Source organism: Balaenoptera musculus, chromosome 11, assembly GCF_009873245.2.
Source record: "Balaenoptera musculus isolate JJ_BM4_2016_0621 chromosome 11, mBalMus1.pri.v3, whole genome shotgun sequence".
Lineage (NCBI taxonomy): Eukaryota > Metazoa > Chordata > Mammalia > Artiodactyla > Balaenopteridae > Balaenoptera > Balaenoptera musculus.
Genome location: NC_045795.1, coordinates 31,360,897 through 31,378,330, shown reverse-complemented (window position 1 = coordinate 31,378,330; position 17,434 = coordinate 31,360,897). Strand labels below are relative to the sequence as shown.

The following is a 17,434-nucleotide window of genomic DNA, read 5'->3' as shown; positions in this document are numbered from 1 at the left end:
GGCTCAGTAGTTGTGGCTCACGGGTCCAGTTGCTCCGCGGCATGTGGGATCTTCCCAGACCAGGGCTCGAACCCGTGTCCCTTGCATCAGCAGGCAGATTCTGGGAAGCCCGATTCCGAATATTTTGAAAGCAGAGCCAACAGGATTTACGAATGTGGGTAGTGAACTGTGATAAGAAGAGAGAGGTCAAGGATAAATTCTAGGATTTTGGCCAGAAGTAACTAGAAAGACGCAGTTGCCACTTACAGATAAGGGGAAAGCCTGAGGGAGGGGCAGGTCTGAGGGGGAGACTTGGCCACTTATCTGCTGTAATTCTGGGTAAGTTGCTTAACCCCTCTAAACCTCAGTTTCCTTATCTGTACAAAGGTCATAATAATCATTCCCCTGCAGAGCCGATGGTAAGAATTGAGTGAGATCATGAACTCACAGGCGTGACGCACATACATACTCAATACACGTTCCACCCACAGCCCAGGGATGACACTGACCATCACAGCTCCTCAGGAAGGGACAGGAGGGAGAGGAAGACCATACCTACACATCTGTACTTTAGCTCCTCTCCCGGCCCAACTTCCTCCAGGAAGAAGGGGGACAGACCTTTTCGACAAAATTGGAAGTTTTCTTTCTTCAAGGTCTTTGATGGTTTTGGAGATGGTGATGATGTTAATGGGGGATGGCGGTGGATTGATGATAAACGATCATATTCCCATGTCCTTATTCTTAGAAAACCCTTTCACGGCCATTATCTCATCTGAGTCCATCAAGGCAGAAATTATACCCATTCTATGAGGTAGAAGAATGAGGGGGTGGTTAAGACTCTGCGCTTCCAATGCGGGGGGTGCAGGTTTGATCCCTGGTCGGGGAACTTGGATCCCACATGCTGGGTGGCCAAAAAAAAAAAAAAAGAGGTATTTTTAAAATTTTTATATTATATTGGAGTATAGTTGATAAACAATGTTGTGTTAGTTTCAGGTGTACAGCAAAGTGATTCAGTTATACGTATACATGTATCCATTCTTTTTCAAATTCTTTTCCCATTTAGGTTATTACAGAATATTGAGCAGAGTTCCCTGTGCTATACAGTAGGTCCTTGCTGGTTATCTATTTTATTTTGTTTTATTTTAAAATATTGATTGATTGATTGATGTACTGTGTGGCATGTGGGATCTTTGTTCCCCAACCAGGGATCGAACCCGTGCCCCCTGTATTGGAAACGCAGGGTCTTAACCACTAGACCGCCAGGGAAGTCCCTGGTTATCTATTTTAAATATAGCAGTGTGTACATGTCAGAATGAGGTATTTAAAAACAAAATAAAACAAACCCGGACCATCTCTACCTCACTCTCTCATGGAACTCCATTTAATCTTTGGGGGAAAACGTGGGTGAAGAGGGTCCTGACGTGGGTATCCCTCTTCCCATCCCTGAGTGGGAGTGCTGCCCAGCTGTGTCCAGCTATGATATGGACTGTACCTCACGCCTCTATCCCAGGAGAGGGCCCACAATGCCTGCCCCGGTCCATTCTCCATCTCGGCCACTCTGAGCATGCCCGTTGTGTGGGTTGCAACCTTACTGCTTCTGAGGTTTGGGTCAGTGGGTCTCATACATTGTTCCATTCCAGTTACTCCTCCCAATTACTGAGGTGACAGACGAGGGGACTGGAACCCAGAAGAATCAACGTGCCTCAGATCACACCATTAGAAAGTGCAGTGCAGACGCTGAGGTCTGCACCCAGCAGGAGGAATTCCTGCATCACTTCTTCCAGCCCAGCTGCCCCCTCCCCTCCACATACCAGGTGCCAGAACACAGCTGTCTCTTCCTTGCTCCCCCAGCCCAGGCAAGCTGTCCTGGGTGGGGTTGAGCTGGGTGGGGCCGCCCTGGGTAGTGTCCAGTGAGGCTGTAGCCCCTGCAGGCAAATTCAGCTGGACACTGATGCTAAACGGCAGTCCCTACTGGTGAGAACTGGGCTGCTGCCCATTGGTGGGCGGTGGGGGACTGGGAGGGTACGAAGTGTCAGGTCTGGGTGGATCAAGGTCCCTGAAAAGAAAACTTGGAATTGCCCAGGGAAGAACTCCTGTTGGACTGAGGGAGAGGGGTTAGGGAATGCCAGGTGACTGAGAGTGCACAGGAGGAGGGGGTGACTAGAGGAAGGGAGGGTTCAGGGGACAGTAAGAGCCCCTGGAGGCTGGGAATGGCGAGCTGTAGGTCCCAGCCCCGAATTTACTCTTGCCTTGGCTGTTTGTCTCCATCTGTGCTATGGTGAGTATCCTCCTGCCCCAGCCACCCTTCCTAAAGAAAGGGCATCTGGAAAGCAAAAATGACCCTTGAATTGAGATCTGGGGGCAGGAGGGTATAAACTGAAGCAGGGGTTAAATCCTGCCCACCTCATGTCTTTGCCAGGTGAGGAGGGAGCAGGAAAGGCAAGCCTAGAGACTAGATCGCCTTGGAAGTCACTGGCCATGCCCACTCTGCTGCTCCCGCTGCTGCTACGGACACTGCTGGCCCGCCTGCTGCTGCCTGCTGCCCGCCTGGCCCGCCGGCACTTCCTGCCCCTGCTGCGCCGGCTGGCCCACCGCCTGGGCTCTCAGGATATGCGAGAGGCTTTGCTGGGCTGTCTGTTGTTTGTCCTCAGCCAGAGACACCCGCCGGATGCTGGGGAGGCCTCCAGAGTGGCCCGCCTGGAGAGGAGGGACAGGCTAGCCTCCCAAAAATGAGGCCATGAATCCTGGTAGCAGCTGTATCCGCTGAAACGCTTTCTTTTGGAGTAAGACAGTCCTGGCCCCATCACTGACTGCAGCCTGCCCAGTGGGCAGAAGACATGGTGGGGGACTGAGCATGAGAGGGGTCCGGCCAGGACATGCCTCCCCATTCCCCCACTCCCAGCAGAGACGATTGGAAGGATGCTCTGCATTTAGCAGAAAACCCATCATTATCCCTCCCTCCCTGCCCCTGCATTCTTCCCAAGAACTTTTCTTTTCTTTTTTTCTTTTTCTTTTTTTTTGGCCGCACAGCATGTGGGATCTTAGTTTCCCGACCAGGGATCGAATCTGCGCCCCCTGCATTGGAAGTGCAGAGTCTTAACCACTGGACTGCCAGGGAAGTCCCATCTTTTTAAATTTTTTTTCCAAGAACTTTTCTAATTACCTCTGGCCTGTGAGGGGAGAGGAACTGACTGTCCTCCCTCTGCCACCCCCACCCACAGGCAAATGGGGACATGAGGTCCAATGAGGGACAATGGACAATTTAGCTAATCCAGACTCTCTGTCTTTGACTCGTGATTTACCAAGTAGTAAGACCTTGGTTCCCTAGGGAGTCAGTCCTGCCTCCAAAGCCCAGCATGCAGCAGGTGCTCAATAAATATTTGTTGCTTTGAATGCCTGGGATGTCTTTGACAGTCTTTGTCACACTCCTGCACTGCATGACAGTTGAACCTGTCCAGAGGGTAGGGGTGGGGAAACAAGTCAAGGCTTCCTTTTGCTACCTATTCCATTGTCCCTCTCGGTTTGTACATTCTCTTGCCTTATTTGAGTATATTACACTGTAAACCAGCAGTCTTGGATCTGCCTGGCCAGCTCAGGGTAAGGAGGTAAACATCCTCCAGCAAGCGTGGACACTCTTCGCAGCTAGTGATGTGGGAAGAGGGAGATTTGTTTGCTGAGGGACCCTGTGGGCAGCCGCCCAGAGGAGCAGTGTAGAAATGCATACCCCTGAGGGGTCCTCTGCTCAGGATGGGATCTAAGGGGTAGGGGGTGGGTGGGGTGTGATCTGAGGAATTCACCTATTTCCCCTCCCCAGTGGGAGGCCCCTCGGGAATCAAATAAGAGCTGTCAGAGGCATTTGCATGCCAGCCTCCGGATAATTTGCTTACGGTTCCCATGCAATACTCCTCTCTCCCACCCTCCTCCAGCGAGTCCTGGGCTCTCGGTTCAAAGGGGGAAAGTGAGGAGTACAGGCTCCTTTCAGGACCCTCACCCCGTTAGCATACCCCTCAGAAGGTTGGCCTGGGGGAAGAACCGAGACCAGAGCTGTGGGCCCCTAAGCCGGCCCTGCGGGCCTTTCCGCCAGACCCCCGCCTCCCCACACCGCGGCACCATCTGCTTCCTCCCGGAGTCCTCAAAAGCCAGTACACGTGCTCGGCCCCCTCGGGAAGGTGGCCCAGGGGAGGGGCGGGGTGAAGGGGATTCGAACTCCTGGTCCCCTCCAGGGCCACGGGCACCTTTATTTATTTCGCCCGCTCCGGGCCTCCCCTCCCGCCGGCCTTCCGGAGCGCTCCTCACTCCCGAGCGGCGCCGGCGGGACCGAGCCGGCCGCGGGGCGCGGGGCTGGCGCCGGGATCGCCCGTTGCAGCCCCTTTGCCACCCGGCGGCATAGACCGGTCAAACCCGCCGCGGACTGCGGTTTCCGGCCACGACGACGGCCCCAGTCCCGAAGTGAGGAGGCCAAACGGCGACCAGGGGCCGACTGGCCTGTGAATTTCCGTCCGCGCTCCCCGACTCCGGATGTCCCCTAAGAAGTCCCTGCAGGTGCGCGTGGAGCAGAGGCGGGACCGCGGCGAGGGGGCGGGGTCTGCGCGGGTTGGGCGGGGCGGAGAGCGGAGCGTGCGGGGCTCGTGGGGCGGGGGAAATCAACGGAGTGTGCATCTGCGGTTTTTGGCGGAGGAGATCCTTTTCCCAGACTTTGGAGGCCGTGGTGAGATGACTGCCCTACCCTAACCACATTCAGTTATCTCCAAGGTCGGAGACCTTCCCAGAGCAGAGGATAGGGGCAGAGGTCTGAGAAATGAAGCTGGAAAACCAACCCCAGTCTTCTTGAACCCTGATCTCCATACACACCCACAAGAAAGGTGAGGGACTTGAGGTGTCTGACCCTAAGAGGGCCGGATTCTGTCTTTAGTTTAGTTGATGTTTTGTTCATCATGGATTTTGGTTTTTTTTTTTTTGCATTAACTTTGATTTTTAAAAAAATATTGCCTTTAAACATTATTTATCTGGATTCTGGAATATTTGGGCGCCCCCTTAAATATTGCGACTCAGGCAAGTTGCCTCTCTGGCCTCTCCCTAGTCCCAGCCTGCCACAGGGCCACGGAGATAGTCGCAAACAGGACTAAGAACATAACTGTCATGAGACGCGTTGGTGACAAACTGCGGAGCCAAGCAAACCCACTTCCAGCAAACACAGATGGAGGCAGGGCTGGGGAAGGATAGGACTGGCTGTGTGAGGTGATGAGGAAGGCTTGGGGCCTGGAAGGGGGAGGAGGGAATCAGGGCAAGCCACAGGCTCAAATAGGTGGGGGATCCGGTGGGGGTGGGGTGCAGGTGGATCAGCCCTTCACACCCTACCCCTGTACCTGGGACCTGAGGGAGCCAAAAGATTGGGCAGAGGGTGACGAGGACTGGCTGGGCCTGGAGGGCACAGGCCACTGTGAATCGGGCTCCGAGGCTGTCCAGCAGAGGGCCCTGGCACTCAGCAACCATCTCTGCGTAGGGAGGTGGCTCTGGAGGGGTGTGGGTGCTGGCTGGGGGCCCAGGCAGGGAGAGTGCCAGACAGGCTTCTGTCCAGCAATAACAGCCCTGGCTGTTGCCATCTAGTGAGCAGGCTGAGCTTCAGCGGGGGTGGGGAGGGAAACCAGCCTTCCGCTGTCTGGCCTGTGACCCTCACCACTTCCCTCCAGTTTCTTTCCACTTCCAGCCCCCTTTGCACACAACTGCAGCCAATGGCCACCAGCCTGGGGGATCCATTTGACCACTAAGGCCTGCCACCTCCACAGACTTAGAGCCGGGAAATGAGGATGGGGAGAGAGACAGGGGCCGAGCAAAAGGGGAGAAGAGGGCCAGGAGAGGAAGAGAGGGGCTGGACAAACACAGGGTAGGAATGGGGGGAGGGAGACCCAGACATGAAGCTGCCCTCAAGGCATGGGGCAGTGCCTAGAAAAATACCACTCATACCCCTCTTCCTGCCCTCTGTTTGGTTAAGACCAGGAGATGTTGGTGTGTCATGTCTCTGTGCGGCCCTGAGCCAGTAGGCTGGGAACAGCCCTTCTGAGTATCTTGGGGTGTGTCCACTGATCAATCCTAAGTAGAAAAACTACCCTTCCCCTCAGAGCCCAGTGTGTTCTCTGGGGAGAAGGCGTGACTCTGCCTTATCCCTACGATGTTAGTACTGCTAATTGTTAATTAGTGTCTGTGGCTTCTCCAGGGTACAGGCCTCTTGGGTAACTGGGGCAAGGGTCTGGGAGGTGGATTGGATTTTCTGTCCTCAGCATCTCTCTAGCCTTTGGATTGTCCTCCTATAGTGAGGGCTGCTGTAGGGGCAGTGATCCCCCTGTCCCCCAAATTTACTGACCAACGAAAAAGGAGGGAATCCTTCCCCCTCCCTTGGAGGTACAAGAAGGACTGATCATCCCTCAGCATGCTCACCCCCTTCCTCCTCAGCCAGGGAGGATGTGGGGCTCAGCAAGGCTTCCACTTCTGAGTATCAGGACCATAGGATTCACTCAGGCTGTAAGGCTATTCCGGGCTTTTTCCCTTCCCATTGCCAGCTGTGCCTCAGCTTTTCCAATGTTCTGGATTTAGAAAGGGTGAATCACGAGAGGGCTACAGGGCTGTGGCTCCCCCCACCACGCCACACACATCCCTCTCTAAGTCAAAGTTGTGGGTGAGCGGATCTGTGTGGGAAAACCCAGGTCACACATCATACTGATTCTGTCGGAGGGATCCCCCGGCATGGGGGCTGGGGAGAGGAAAGGATAGTCTGAATTGAAGAAAGTGGCACTGAAAAGGGAAGGGGGCGCTGGAAAGGAAAAAGGTGCAGTGTGAAAGAGAGTGGTGTGGGAGGGGGCTTGGGGAGCCATAACGGAACGTCTGAGATGGTGTATGGGCGACAGGGGGCCGTCCGGATCTGTCTGAGCAGGTTTGTCGCTGCGAGAGTCCCGAGACAGCTGTGTAGGAGTTTGTGTAACCCCAGCGCGGGGACCAGGGGTACCCAGTGTGCGGCTATACCGTCCAGCCCCACGTGCTCCATGATGGGGCAGGGTTTGGCGTGGCAGGGCCCCCAGAGGTCCTATCTACAGAAATAGTGCAAGGTGTAGGCCAGGCGGCGGAGGGTCGGGTCGGGGGTCCCTCTGAGCCAGCAGCCGGCGTGCGGGGGGCGGGGCGGGGGCGGGGCCGCGGCGGACGCCGGAGAGCGGCCGCGGGCCGGGGCGCGCCGGGGCGGGGCGAACGGAGGGCGGGTTTGAATGTGCTCAGGCGGGCGCGGGAAGTGGCAGGGAGAGCGCGCAAACCTCCACGCGGGAGGACTCTTTCCCAGCAGGTGCTACCCGGGGACTGGGAGCCGGGGAACCGGGGGCCGGGGGTCACCGGGGTGGAAGGCGCCGCTTGCCGCCTGCCACGAGAGCAGGGAGGCCGGGCCTGGCAGCTGCGCGGCCGGGAGAGGGGACGCGGGGTGGGCCCCACCCGGGGTGGGCCCCGGGGTGGGCCCCACCCCGCCCCCGCGCTGAGCGTGCGGAGCCGCGCAGCACGTGGCGTGCGGAGGCCCGGGCGCAGGGGCACCTTGCGGGGACCCGGACCCGAGCGGGCGTGGACAACCTGGCTCCCGGGCCTGAAACCGGCTGTCGCCGAGCTGACCTCTGCAAGGGGCGGGCGAGTTGAAGGTTAATCTCGATCAATTCTTGTCGTTGGTACTGGGGAGGGGCCGCACCGTTAACTGCGCTGGGTTCAGGGAATGGGGAAGAGGGCACGCGGAATGGAGGTGGAGGAGCTGTCTCTTTAACCCCCGCCTTCTATTGGCCGAACTCGTGTACCTGGCCTCCCTTCCTGGGCGCGTCCTCATTTATTCCCGGAGAGAGGACCCTTGCTTCACTCAGAGAAAGAACAAAGACATACCCCAGATTTTCTTCCCAGGGGAGAGCTGTGGTGGATGAGGGCTGGTCCCACGCCTGCCCCTCACCCCTCTTGGGGCTGCTCCTTTGCCCATTCCTCTCGATCACCTCCAGACCTTCCTGCCTTGTCCTCCTGCCTGTGTGAGCTCTCCTTGCCAGGATGTGTGTGTAATGGGGTGGGGGAGTGCCTTACAACTGACACTTAGTTCAGGCTGGAGGTGACCTCGACCACTACCTTATTTTTAACCCCTTAGTTGGAGTAGAGTTACCCTATCTCCCAGTATAGGAGGCTGGCTGGGAAGCAGCCTTTATACCTCCCTCCCCACCCCGGAAGGAGCCTAGAGTAAGCTGCACATTGAGTTTGAATTCCAGCTCACCCATTCACTAGCTCTGTTACCTTTGGCAAATGACTCAACCTCTCTGAACTTCAGCTGTCCTCATCTGTTGTAGTGGAGGCAGTTTTGTACTAGCTTATGGTGGTTGCGAGGGCAACCAAGGGCAGGAGAAGGTATCTGCAGGTAGTGGCTGGCCCCATGTGGGATCCAAGGAAGTGGTGAATTTGATGCTACCGCAGGGGTGTCTCTAGAAGCTGCGGTGCATGAGAGGTGTTTGGGGCCTGGGGTTGGGGAGGTTTGGTGGCTGCTTTCAAGGCCTCATCTCGGCAGGCCAAGGCATGGCTGAGGAACACCAGATGCTCTGAGCTGGTATCAAATCCCTGATTGCTGCTGGGCAAAGGCAGACAAAAACAAAATACCTGGGCTGGTTGGCTGAACGTCAGGATGTGGGCAGGGGGAGTGGGCTGCCCCTGGAGTTGAATTGTGCCCAGGACTGGGGTGGGGGCAGTTGAGAGCAGAGAGCAGGGTTGTAGCTGGGGCAGGGGGGAAGGCAGAAAGAAATACTCCTCTGAGCCTAAGAGAGATTTTACTGAGGAAGGGGAGATACTCTATTGTCCGCCCCCCCCCTCCCCCAGTCTCCCGCCTGCGTTGAAGCTACACCACACCCCAGGGTAGAGCCCTCTCGCCCCCATCCTTCTAGAAAATGTATAAACTGTCATTCACCACTGTCCCAAGTGCCTAGAACAGTGCCTGGCTGGCATGCAGAGGTCTTCGGTAAATATTTGTGGAAAGGAAGAGTGCCTCCATCTGGAGCTATGTGGGTCTGCTCCTCCCCTCCCTGTCCTATGGCCCAGATGTGGGCTGGGGGGCTGAGGAAGGCCTTGGAGAGGCTGGAGTTTACCCAGGGAGGGGTTGAGAGGAATTATTGTGGGGGGGGGTGGGTAGAAAGGCCCATCAAGGTCCTTTCTTGGCGTCCCCAGGGCTGTGGTCTCAGGCTGGGGCCTGGAGCACTGGCTGCACCTGTGAGTTGACCCACCCCCTCAGCTCCCTGCTGAGACTGCTGGCTGTCTTATCTCCCAAGCTACAGGGCTGGGTTTTATCTCCCTAGTTGTGCTTGTGCGGAGGCTTCTCAGAATGGGGCTGCTCCCTCCCACAGTGAGGCCTGGGGGGTTCTCTCCTGATATGCCCTGTGCTACTGCCTTCATTCTGGACCCTTACTCAGGAGGAGCCCATGGACAAGGCCTGCTGCCTGAGCCTGAGCTAGGACCACCTCCCGCGGACTGCCCGAGCCCCCTCTGCCCCCACCCTTCTGCTGGCTAGTCTGAGCAAGTGTGAGTGCTGGTCCAGGTGGGCAAGGAAGCCAGTCGTCGCCCAAAACGGTAGAGCTGGCTCCAGAGCTAGGCCCACACATTGGGGACACGCCAGCACACGCCTGCCTGGCTTTCTATGCCATCCGAGGGAAAGCTGTTTCCTCTGCTGGTGCCAGGGAGCCTCTCCCTGCCCGAGCAGGGAAGGGATACTGAGTGAGGGGTCTGGGTGCCTGGGGACTAAGCAGCCTCTGCTCCCATCCCTCCAGTCTTCCCTCCAACTTTGTTCTGAGAAAGGGGAAGGGGAAGAGGACAGGGGCCTGGGAGTGAGTCAGTCAGAGAGGAATCCAGGGGGGATGGGATGACCCTGTGGCCAGGACTGGGGGTCAGGGGAGAGGCTGGGTCCCCACACTCATCCTGAAGTATGTTCCTGGAAGACTGGCCAGGAACCAGGGAGCCTCTGGGCAGTGGCTGGAAAGGATGGTTAGGGTGCCACCAGCAGAGAGGCTGGAGTCTGTGGTGCCCCCAGGAGGGGAAAGGCTCTCCAAAGCCCACCCTAGCCATGAGCCCAGGGGCTCCCTGGGAGTGCAGAGAGGTCAGACTTGCAGAGAGAGCTGGGGAGGGAGGCCTCGCTGGTTTGGCCTCGGTCATCACCCCTGAGGCTGCTGCTCCTGCAGATCTGTTTGTTTTGTGTCCTCCCTCCTCCCTCCCCCTCCCGCTACCCTCTCGCTCTTATCTCCTTTCTGTTTCCCTTCTTCTGTCCCCACTTCCATTGTCATCACTGTCCCTGACCCCTCTCGCTGTTTCCCCTGCCTTTAACTGTTTTTCTCTTCCTCTCAACCATACCTCCTCCTCTTTCCCTCCTGCTCTCCACCCTCCTGTTTTCCCTGCTTACAAACTGCTTCAACTGCTGGATAAAAATAGCAGTGGCAGTGGCCAGGCCAGGCCGGGAGCCAGGTAGAGCCTGAGCAGGCAGGGGGGCCCGGCAGGCCAGGCCCAAAGGGTCAGAGGGAGCAGTCCTGAGAGGCAGGGCTGGGAGTGGGGCCTTCTGGACTCTTCAGCCTGCCCGTTCTGTCTGTCCTGCCCTCCTCACCCCCACACCAAGAGGCAGAAGAGGCCTGTGGGGAAGCAGGGCCAAGACAGGACCTCACACTGCTTCTGCCCCCAGCAAGCACCGGAGGGAGGAAGCTATCAGCCAGGCATAACCAAGAACGCCATCACCATGACAACCAGTCACCAGCCTCAGGACAGGTACTGGGGAACCTGGGCTGTGAATCCAGGGGAGTGGAAATGGGTCTCCAGGAGGCGGGGTGCCGTATCCTTTGGAATTTGGGGTTGCCACCGCTGACGGGCCTTCCAGCTGTGTGGTAGCTGTGAGTCAGGTCTGCATCAGGGGTGGGGGCCCTTCGTGCTGTGGCTGGGTGCCGATGGGGGTGTCTCCGGTGAGGCCCAGGGTGGTGGGCAGCAGCCCCTCCCTGGCCTGTCAGAGTTTCCAGTGTTGCTCTTCAGCAGCTTCCAGCTCCTGCCACCACCGTGGGGAGACATCTGGCAGCACACCTCGTATCCGAGCTGGCCGGCTGGCAGGGCTGGCCTCTGCCTCAGATGACTCTGGCTCACCTTGATCTTCACTCTGACCTCCCTTTCACTTCCCCACCTCCGGAGCCTAGGAGTTCCCTCCAGTTAGACCTGCATCCATGATCACGCATGTGTGTTTTGGGGGAAGAGGTTGTAGCTGGATTCAAGTTCTCCCAGGAGTCTAGGCCCCAAGAAAGTTGATGAAGCCATGCCTGGGGTCCAAAACAGCCTTCCACCCAGGCCCCCCAATCCCATCACCGCTCCCCTGCCCATCCTGTCCCCCTGTGCCAAAGGCCATGGAACTAGGCCACTTCTAGCTGTGGGACCTTGGGCACTTAGCTTTATCTCTCTGAGACCATCTCCCACCTATAAAATAGATGTGAGGTTTACTTGGGTAATTTAAGGACACATAGTAAGTACAGGCCCCAAGCTGTTTGGTTGGTTCCCTCCGCTGTGTCTTTTGTTCCCAGGCTGCCTGCCACCCTATCCTGGCACCCCCATCTGGTGGCAGCTCTCTGAACCCCTTCCCCTTCTCCATAGGCCTTGTGGCACTCACCCAGCCCCACTCTGGGACCTCTGTCCTGTGGGACCTCGGCTGGGAATTCTCCCTTCCTTTGGGCCTCTCGATCAAGGCCTCACCTCTCTTCCTCAAGGTGGGGAATACATGAGGGAGATGGGGGGGCTGCACTTGTCAGGGCTCAGACCTGCCGACTTGGGGTGCTTACCCAGGCCTCCACCCGGTGCGGCCAGGCCCTGCGCTCTGGCTAGACCCGTCTCCTCATTGCCTTGGGCTTGTCCCTGCCAGCTCTGTGAAGAAAGCAGGTGTGGGCTCTGGGGAACGTATGGCAGACACATCTGGAGACCACAGTGGGAGGGCCCAGGGCTGCCTGGGGGAAGCTGTCCCATCCCAGACAGGCCCTGAGGTGTAGGGCTTGGGGCAGTGACCTGGCCCAGGCTGGGTGGCGCTTATTTATACTCTGGGGCCCAGATGATGTCCAGTGGCCTGGTCCCTCCTGGCCTCCCCTATGTGGTGCAACCTACAAAGCTGGTTCTGTCTAGGCCAGGAAAAAACAACTCCCTCACTTCCCAGATGTCCCAAGGCTCCCTGCCTGCCTGCCCTCCTAGATCCAGAATGGTCTGGGAGTTTCCTGACCTCAGAATCCTCTTTGGAGAGCCACACAGCCCTGCCCTGACAGTGTAATCACTTCCAGCCTGCCTGGCGGGGATAGAAGACTTGTGTTTGCTTTCTCACTCACCCTTCCACCCCCAGCCTTTAGCAAGATTTCCAAAACCACCTCCGGATGTGTGGGTCACACTGGTTCCCAAGCCTGCAGCATCCCCTGAGTCTTTGGGGCTGAGAATGGTCCTTTTGGCCATGCCCTTCGGTCCTATGTCCCTGGTCCCCTTTCCCCTCGGGACTCATCTGTGCCCTCTCCCCCATTCCAGGCCACCTCTCCCTCCACATACACAAATAGGAGAACACATGCCCTGTGCCCTGGGTCAGCTGGAGAGATAGAAGGGGAGGGGGCTGCCCCAGGTTTGATTTGGGAAGGAGGGTGGGATGGTGAGTCACCTGGCCTCACTTTCCTCTCCCATCCCAGGTACAAAGCCGTCTGGCTTATCTTCTTCATGCTGGGTCTGGGGACGCTGCTGCCCTGGAATTTTTTCATGACAGCCACTGCGGTGAGATGTGGGGATGGGCTCCCGGGGGCATGTCCACTGGGCACGTAGGGCCTGGATCTGTGCTGTGGGCACAGGAAGAGAGGTTCTAACACTCCTCTGTGCAACCCTCACAGTATTTCACAAACCGCCTGGACATGTCCCAAAATGCGTCCTTGGTCCCTGCTGAACCGAGCAAGGACATCCAGGCCTCGGCCAGCCCCTCAGCACCCTCGCCAGAGCGGAACTATCTCAGCGCCATCTTCAACAACGTCATGACCTTATGTGCCATGCTGCCCCTACTGCTGTTCACCTGCCTCAACTCCTTCCTGCATCAGAGGTGAGTGCCCGGGCCTCCACCCTGACCCCTCACTGCCTCCTGCCCTCCCAGGGCTGAGCCCCTGGCTTTACCACCCGTCTCTGCCGTCGTGGCTTCTCTGGCAGGATCCCCCAGTCTGTGCGGATCCTGGGCAGCCTGGTGGCCATCCTGTTGGTGTTCCTGGTCACTGCCATCCTGGTGAAGGTGCCCCTGGATGCTCCGCCCTTCTTTGTCATCACCATGATCAAGATCATGTTCATTAACTGTAAGCGGGGCTGGGTGGGGACCTGGGGCAGAGATCTTCCCACATACCTGCCCCTTTCTTTCACACCCACAGTTGGCCAGAGAGAAATCTCTTCCTCCCTCTGGGTGGTCAGGATTCAGAAGCCTGAGCGGGCATGGACCAGGTGTGGGAGAGGGTGCCCTGGGAGTGGGGAGAAAAGGGCCGCTCAGCGTCAAGACTTACTGGGAGTAAAGCAGGAATTACAGGGGCCCCGGCCACCCACCCTGCTCTTCCCTCCCCTGCTGATGCCCACCCTGTTTCCCAGCGTTCGGTGCCATCCTGCAGGGCAGCCTGTTTGGCCTGGCCGGCCTCCTGCCCGCCAGCTACACAGCCCCCATCATGAGTGGTCAGGGCCTGGCAGGCTTCTTTGCCTCTGTGGCCATGATCTGCGCCATCGCCAGTAAGTCTTGCCATCTGTCCGCCTGTCGCCCTGGTTGTTGTGGGGAGAAGGGGACGGGGCCTGTCTCTGATCGCTGACACCCTCCACCCCAGGTGGCTCGGAGCTGTCGGAAAGTGCCTTCGGCTATTTTATCACAGCCTGTGGGGTTATCATTTTGACGATCGCCTGTTATCTGGGCCTGCCGAGGCTGGTGAGCTCTTGGAGAACACCGGGTTTGGGGTCTGGGGTGGGTCCAGGACTCCAGATCAAGGATGTTCTGAGTATGAAACCTGGGGGAGGTGGAAATTCTGGAGATTCTGCTTCTGAATCCACCTTCCTGGTCTCCCTCACTTGATAGGAATTCTACCGCTATTACCAGCAACTCAAGCTCGAAGGGCCTGGGGAGCAGGAGACCAAGCTGGACCTCATTAGCAAAGGTCTGAAGAGCCTGAGGAAGCTGGGGTGGAGATAGTCTGCCCAGCAGGGAGGCAGCATGAGCTGAGGGCAAGAATGAGCGTGCTGCAGTGATGCCAGAGGCGAGAGGGACCAGGGATGGGGTGAGGGGTAACAATAGTAAATAGGGGCTGGGATAGAGAAGCTGTGGGGAGATCCTGGGTGGCCTTGAATGCCTGAGGACAGTGGGAAGCAATTTCAGATTCTTGGACAGGGCGTAAACTGACCTGAGGCTCCTGGAAGAGGTCAGGGGACTTGCACAGTGGGAGTTCGGAGGCCGTCTGGGCTAAGTGTCAGGGCGCGGCTGTGCACTGGTTAAGGGAATGTCCACCCCCACTTGACCCCGGCCCTTTTGGGGATTGTGTCATCCGTTGCTCTGTCCTCCCCACAACTTGAAGATCCTTCCACAACCTGTCACCCCCCAGGAGAGGAGTCAAAAGCAGGCCAAGAGGAGGCTGGAGTTTCAGCCCCCAACTCTCAGCCCGCCAACGAAAGCCACTCTGTCTGCGCCATCCTCAGAAATGTATGTGGGGCTTGGGCATCCTGCCTTCTACCCCTCACCCTCTTTCTCTCCTTTTGTTCCTTTCCCCACCCCACCCTCCCCCTTCCCGGCGCTGCCCATCCTCTTCCTTTTTTTTTTTTTTTTTTATTATTATTTACTTATTTATTTTGGCTGCTCCGGGTCTTAGCTGCAGCACATGGGATCTTTGTTGCAGCATGCAGGCTTCTTAGTTGCATCATGCATGCGGGATCTAGTTCCCCAACCAAGGATGGAACCCGGGCCCCCTGCATTGGGAGCGCGGAGTCTTACCCACTGGACCACCGGGGAAGACCCCATCCCTTCCCTTTCTGACTGGAGACTGGCCACTTTCCTGGATTCTTGTGTGTGTGTGTGTGTGTGTGTGTGTGTTGGGGAATCTTGGTTCTTTAATGATGCACAACCGCCATGAAGACACAGACCTGAGTCCCTTTCCTCCAGATCTTAGTCCCGGCTCTCTCCGTCTGCTTCGTCTTCACCATCACCATTGGGATGTTTCCTGCCGTGGCTGCTGAGGTCAAGTCCAGCATTGCGGGCACCAGCGCCTGGAGTGAGGACCCCATGGGTTCCCAGGATGGGGAAGGACAGAGGCTCCAGCAGGGCTAGGACTCCAGGGGAGGGGAGCCTGGACTGCTGTCTCCCCAGCCAGACTCTCCTGGTCCATTTGCCCTTCCCTGGGCTGGAAGCATCTTCTCCATTTTATAGCTGGGAGAACCGAGTCCCAGTGAGGGTCAGGGTTGTAGATTCTGCCTCTCTTGGACCTGCTAACCGTTCCCTAATCTACTCTTTCTCTTCCAGGAGACTACTTCATTCCTGTGTCCTGTTTCTTGACTTTCAATATCTTTGACTGGCTGGGCCGGAGCCTCACAGCCTTCACCATGTGGGTAAGTGAAGGAAGGGGGCACCAAGACCCTGTGAGAGGGGGGAGTCCAGCCTGAGACCCAGAGAGGGAACCAAGAAAGTATGGTGGAAAGGCAACCATGCTTTTTTAAAAACCAAGACACAATCTATGTATAGTAAGGCGTACAAGTTGTAGGTGTACAGCTTAATGACTGTATATACACACACAAGTAAACATACACACCCCCCTGATAAGCACCGCCCAGGTCAAGATATAGAACATGGCCAGCACTCCAGAAGACTCTATCATGCCCCCTCCCAATCAGTACCTCTGAAGGGTAACTGGGCTTTGAGATTTCAATTCAGATCCTGAGGGACCCCAAATGGAGCTCTGGGGGCCTTGGTTGGAGCCCTGGGGGCCTGGGTGTGCCCTGGGGGCTGGCGCAGCCTGACTGAGACACTGCCTGGTCCCCGCAGCCTGGGAAGGACAGCCGCTGGCTGCCAATCCTGGTGCTGGCCCGGCTGGCCTTTGTGCCCCTGCTGCTGCTGTGTAACGTCCATCCCCGCCACAACCTGGCTGTGGTCTTTGAGCACGATGCCTGGTTCATCTTCTTCATGGCTGCCTTCGCCTTCTCCAACGGCTATCTCGCCAGTCTCTGCATGTGCTTTGGGCCCAAGTGAGTGGGGAGTGTGGTGGTCTCAGGAGGGGGCTAGTGCTCCAGTGGGGGACACTCTAATAGAGGGAGAGAGGGCAAAAGAAGATTCCTGATCCTGGAGCTCAGGGTTCCCAGGCTGAGAGAGGAGCCCGCTGGCCCTAGGGTCCCAGGCAGTGGTGGGTGGGAGAGGGGTAGGGTGAGGGAGGGGCTCCCAGGGAAAGGTAGAGACAGCCCCAGTACACATCCCCCCAAGAGGGGAAGTATGACAGGTGGGTAAGCAGAATTAGATGCTCTGGGTAGAGCTGGGGTACGGGCCATCCTAAGGTAGGCTTGCCCTCCCTCCTTTAGGAAAGTGAAGCCAGCCGAGGCAGAGACAGCTGGAGCCATCATGGCCTTCTTTCTGTCTCTGGGCCTGGCGCTGGGGGCTATCTTCTCCTTCCTGTTCCGGGCAATCGTGTGACCGAGGATGGACGGAAGGATGGCACCGGCCGCCTGCTCCTGCCTGCCTTCTCCTTCAGAGATGGGCTGGGGTCCTCTGGAGGTTTTCTCTTCTAGCTGACTTCTGCTGTCTCACAGCCTGTGCTGGGCCCAGCATCCAGACCTGGAGGAGAGAGCCTCTGAGGATGGATGGTGGGGACATTGTGGGCCTGAGGGTCAGTTGAGGGAGGGGACACGGCCTCTGTGTCTGCTCATGTCCCCCCACCCCCCACCTGGCTATGAGAGCAGCAGAGGCTCCTAGTCTCAGAGAGTGTGTGTCATGTGTCTACCTGTTTGCCTGTACCAGGGGTGGCTAGGGGCCAGGACTGCTTGTTCTGAAGTCTTATCTGATATTTCTGCCCCCTTCTCCCCATGTGCCTCTTCCCCCTACCTCTCCATGTTCTTGCCCATCATGAACCCTGTACAGTTGCCATTTTACTGCCTGTTTTTTAATACTCAAACCAGGTGCCTTCAAAGGCTCTCTGATTAAATAAACTTTTTTTTTTTTTTTTTTTTTCCCTCCCTCCATGGCTCCCTGTGTGCTCCAGCCATGGCTTCATGCCCTGGAGAGGCTGGAGGGATGGCAGCCTGAGTCTGGGGGGATGAGTATGACCCAGATGGGCCTTGGCCAGCACTGGGCTGGGGTCCAAGACGGGGGGTGGGGGTGGGTGTTGGTCCTCTTAGTCTCAGAGTGACTACAGTACCTCCTGCTGGGGCCACAGAGGAGGGACAGGCCTGG

At 57.4% G+C, this 17,434-nt stretch overlaps 2 protein-coding genes across 8 annotated transcripts; both read left to right on the top strand.

The window, feature by feature from the left end:
* Positions 1–2,457: 2,457 nt before the first annotated feature.
* On the top strand, positions 2,458–2,712 carry MYMX (myomixer, myoblast fusion factor). The gene has a single exon (XM_036867905.1). It carries the CDS (start codon positions 2,458–2,460, stop codon positions 2,710–2,712), a length of 255 nt encoding a protein of 84 aa, XP_036723800.1.
* A 1,790-nt stretch (positions 2,713–4,502) lies between these two features.
* Positions 4,503–17,207, top strand: SLC29A1 (solute carrier family 29 member 1 (Augustine blood group)). Of its 7 annotated transcripts, none has more exons than XM_036869388.1 (13): positions 4,503–4,521; positions 10,685–10,767; positions 12,693–12,774; positions 12,888–13,090; positions 13,195–13,334; positions 13,618–13,752; positions 13,845–13,942; positions 14,090–14,168; positions 14,610–14,707; positions 15,164–15,272; positions 15,521–15,606; positions 16,040–16,239; positions 16,567–17,207. In XM_036869388.1, the coding sequence occupies exons 2-13, from the start codon at positions 10,739–10,741 to the stop codon at positions 16,676–16,678; spliced, it is 1,371 nt and encodes a 456-aa protein (XP_036725283.1). In that variant the 5' UTR covers positions 4,503–4,521; positions 10,685–10,738; the 3' UTR covers positions 16,679–17,207. The 7 variants fall into 7 exon arrangements, with proteins under 7 accessions (XP_036725283.1, XP_036725282.1, XP_036725286.1 ...); XM_036869387.1 differs by having other exon boundaries at positions 14,583–14,707; XM_036869391.1 differs by lacking the exon at positions 4,503–4,521 and adding an exon at positions 4,730–4,841 and having other exon boundaries at positions 14,583–14,707.
* The last annotated feature ends 227 nt before the right edge of the window (positions 17,208–17,434 follow it).

Coding starts and splice junctions, on each gene's coding strand:
- MYMX (XM_036867905.1), top strand. CDS start 2,458: ATGCCCACTCTGCTGCTCCCGCTGCTGCTACGGACACTGCTGGCCCGC.
- SLC29A1 (XM_036869387.1), top strand. CDS start 10,739: ATGACAACCAGTCACCAGCCTCAGGACAG. Junction 13,091..13,194: donor AACTCCTTCCTGCATCAGAG/GTGAGTGCCCGG, acceptor CTTCTCTGGCAG/GATCCCCCAGTCTGTGCGGA. Junction 14,708..15,163: donor TCTGCGCCATCCTCAGAAAT/GTATGTGGGGCT, acceptor CCTTTCCTCCAG/ATCTTAGTCCCGGCTCTCTC.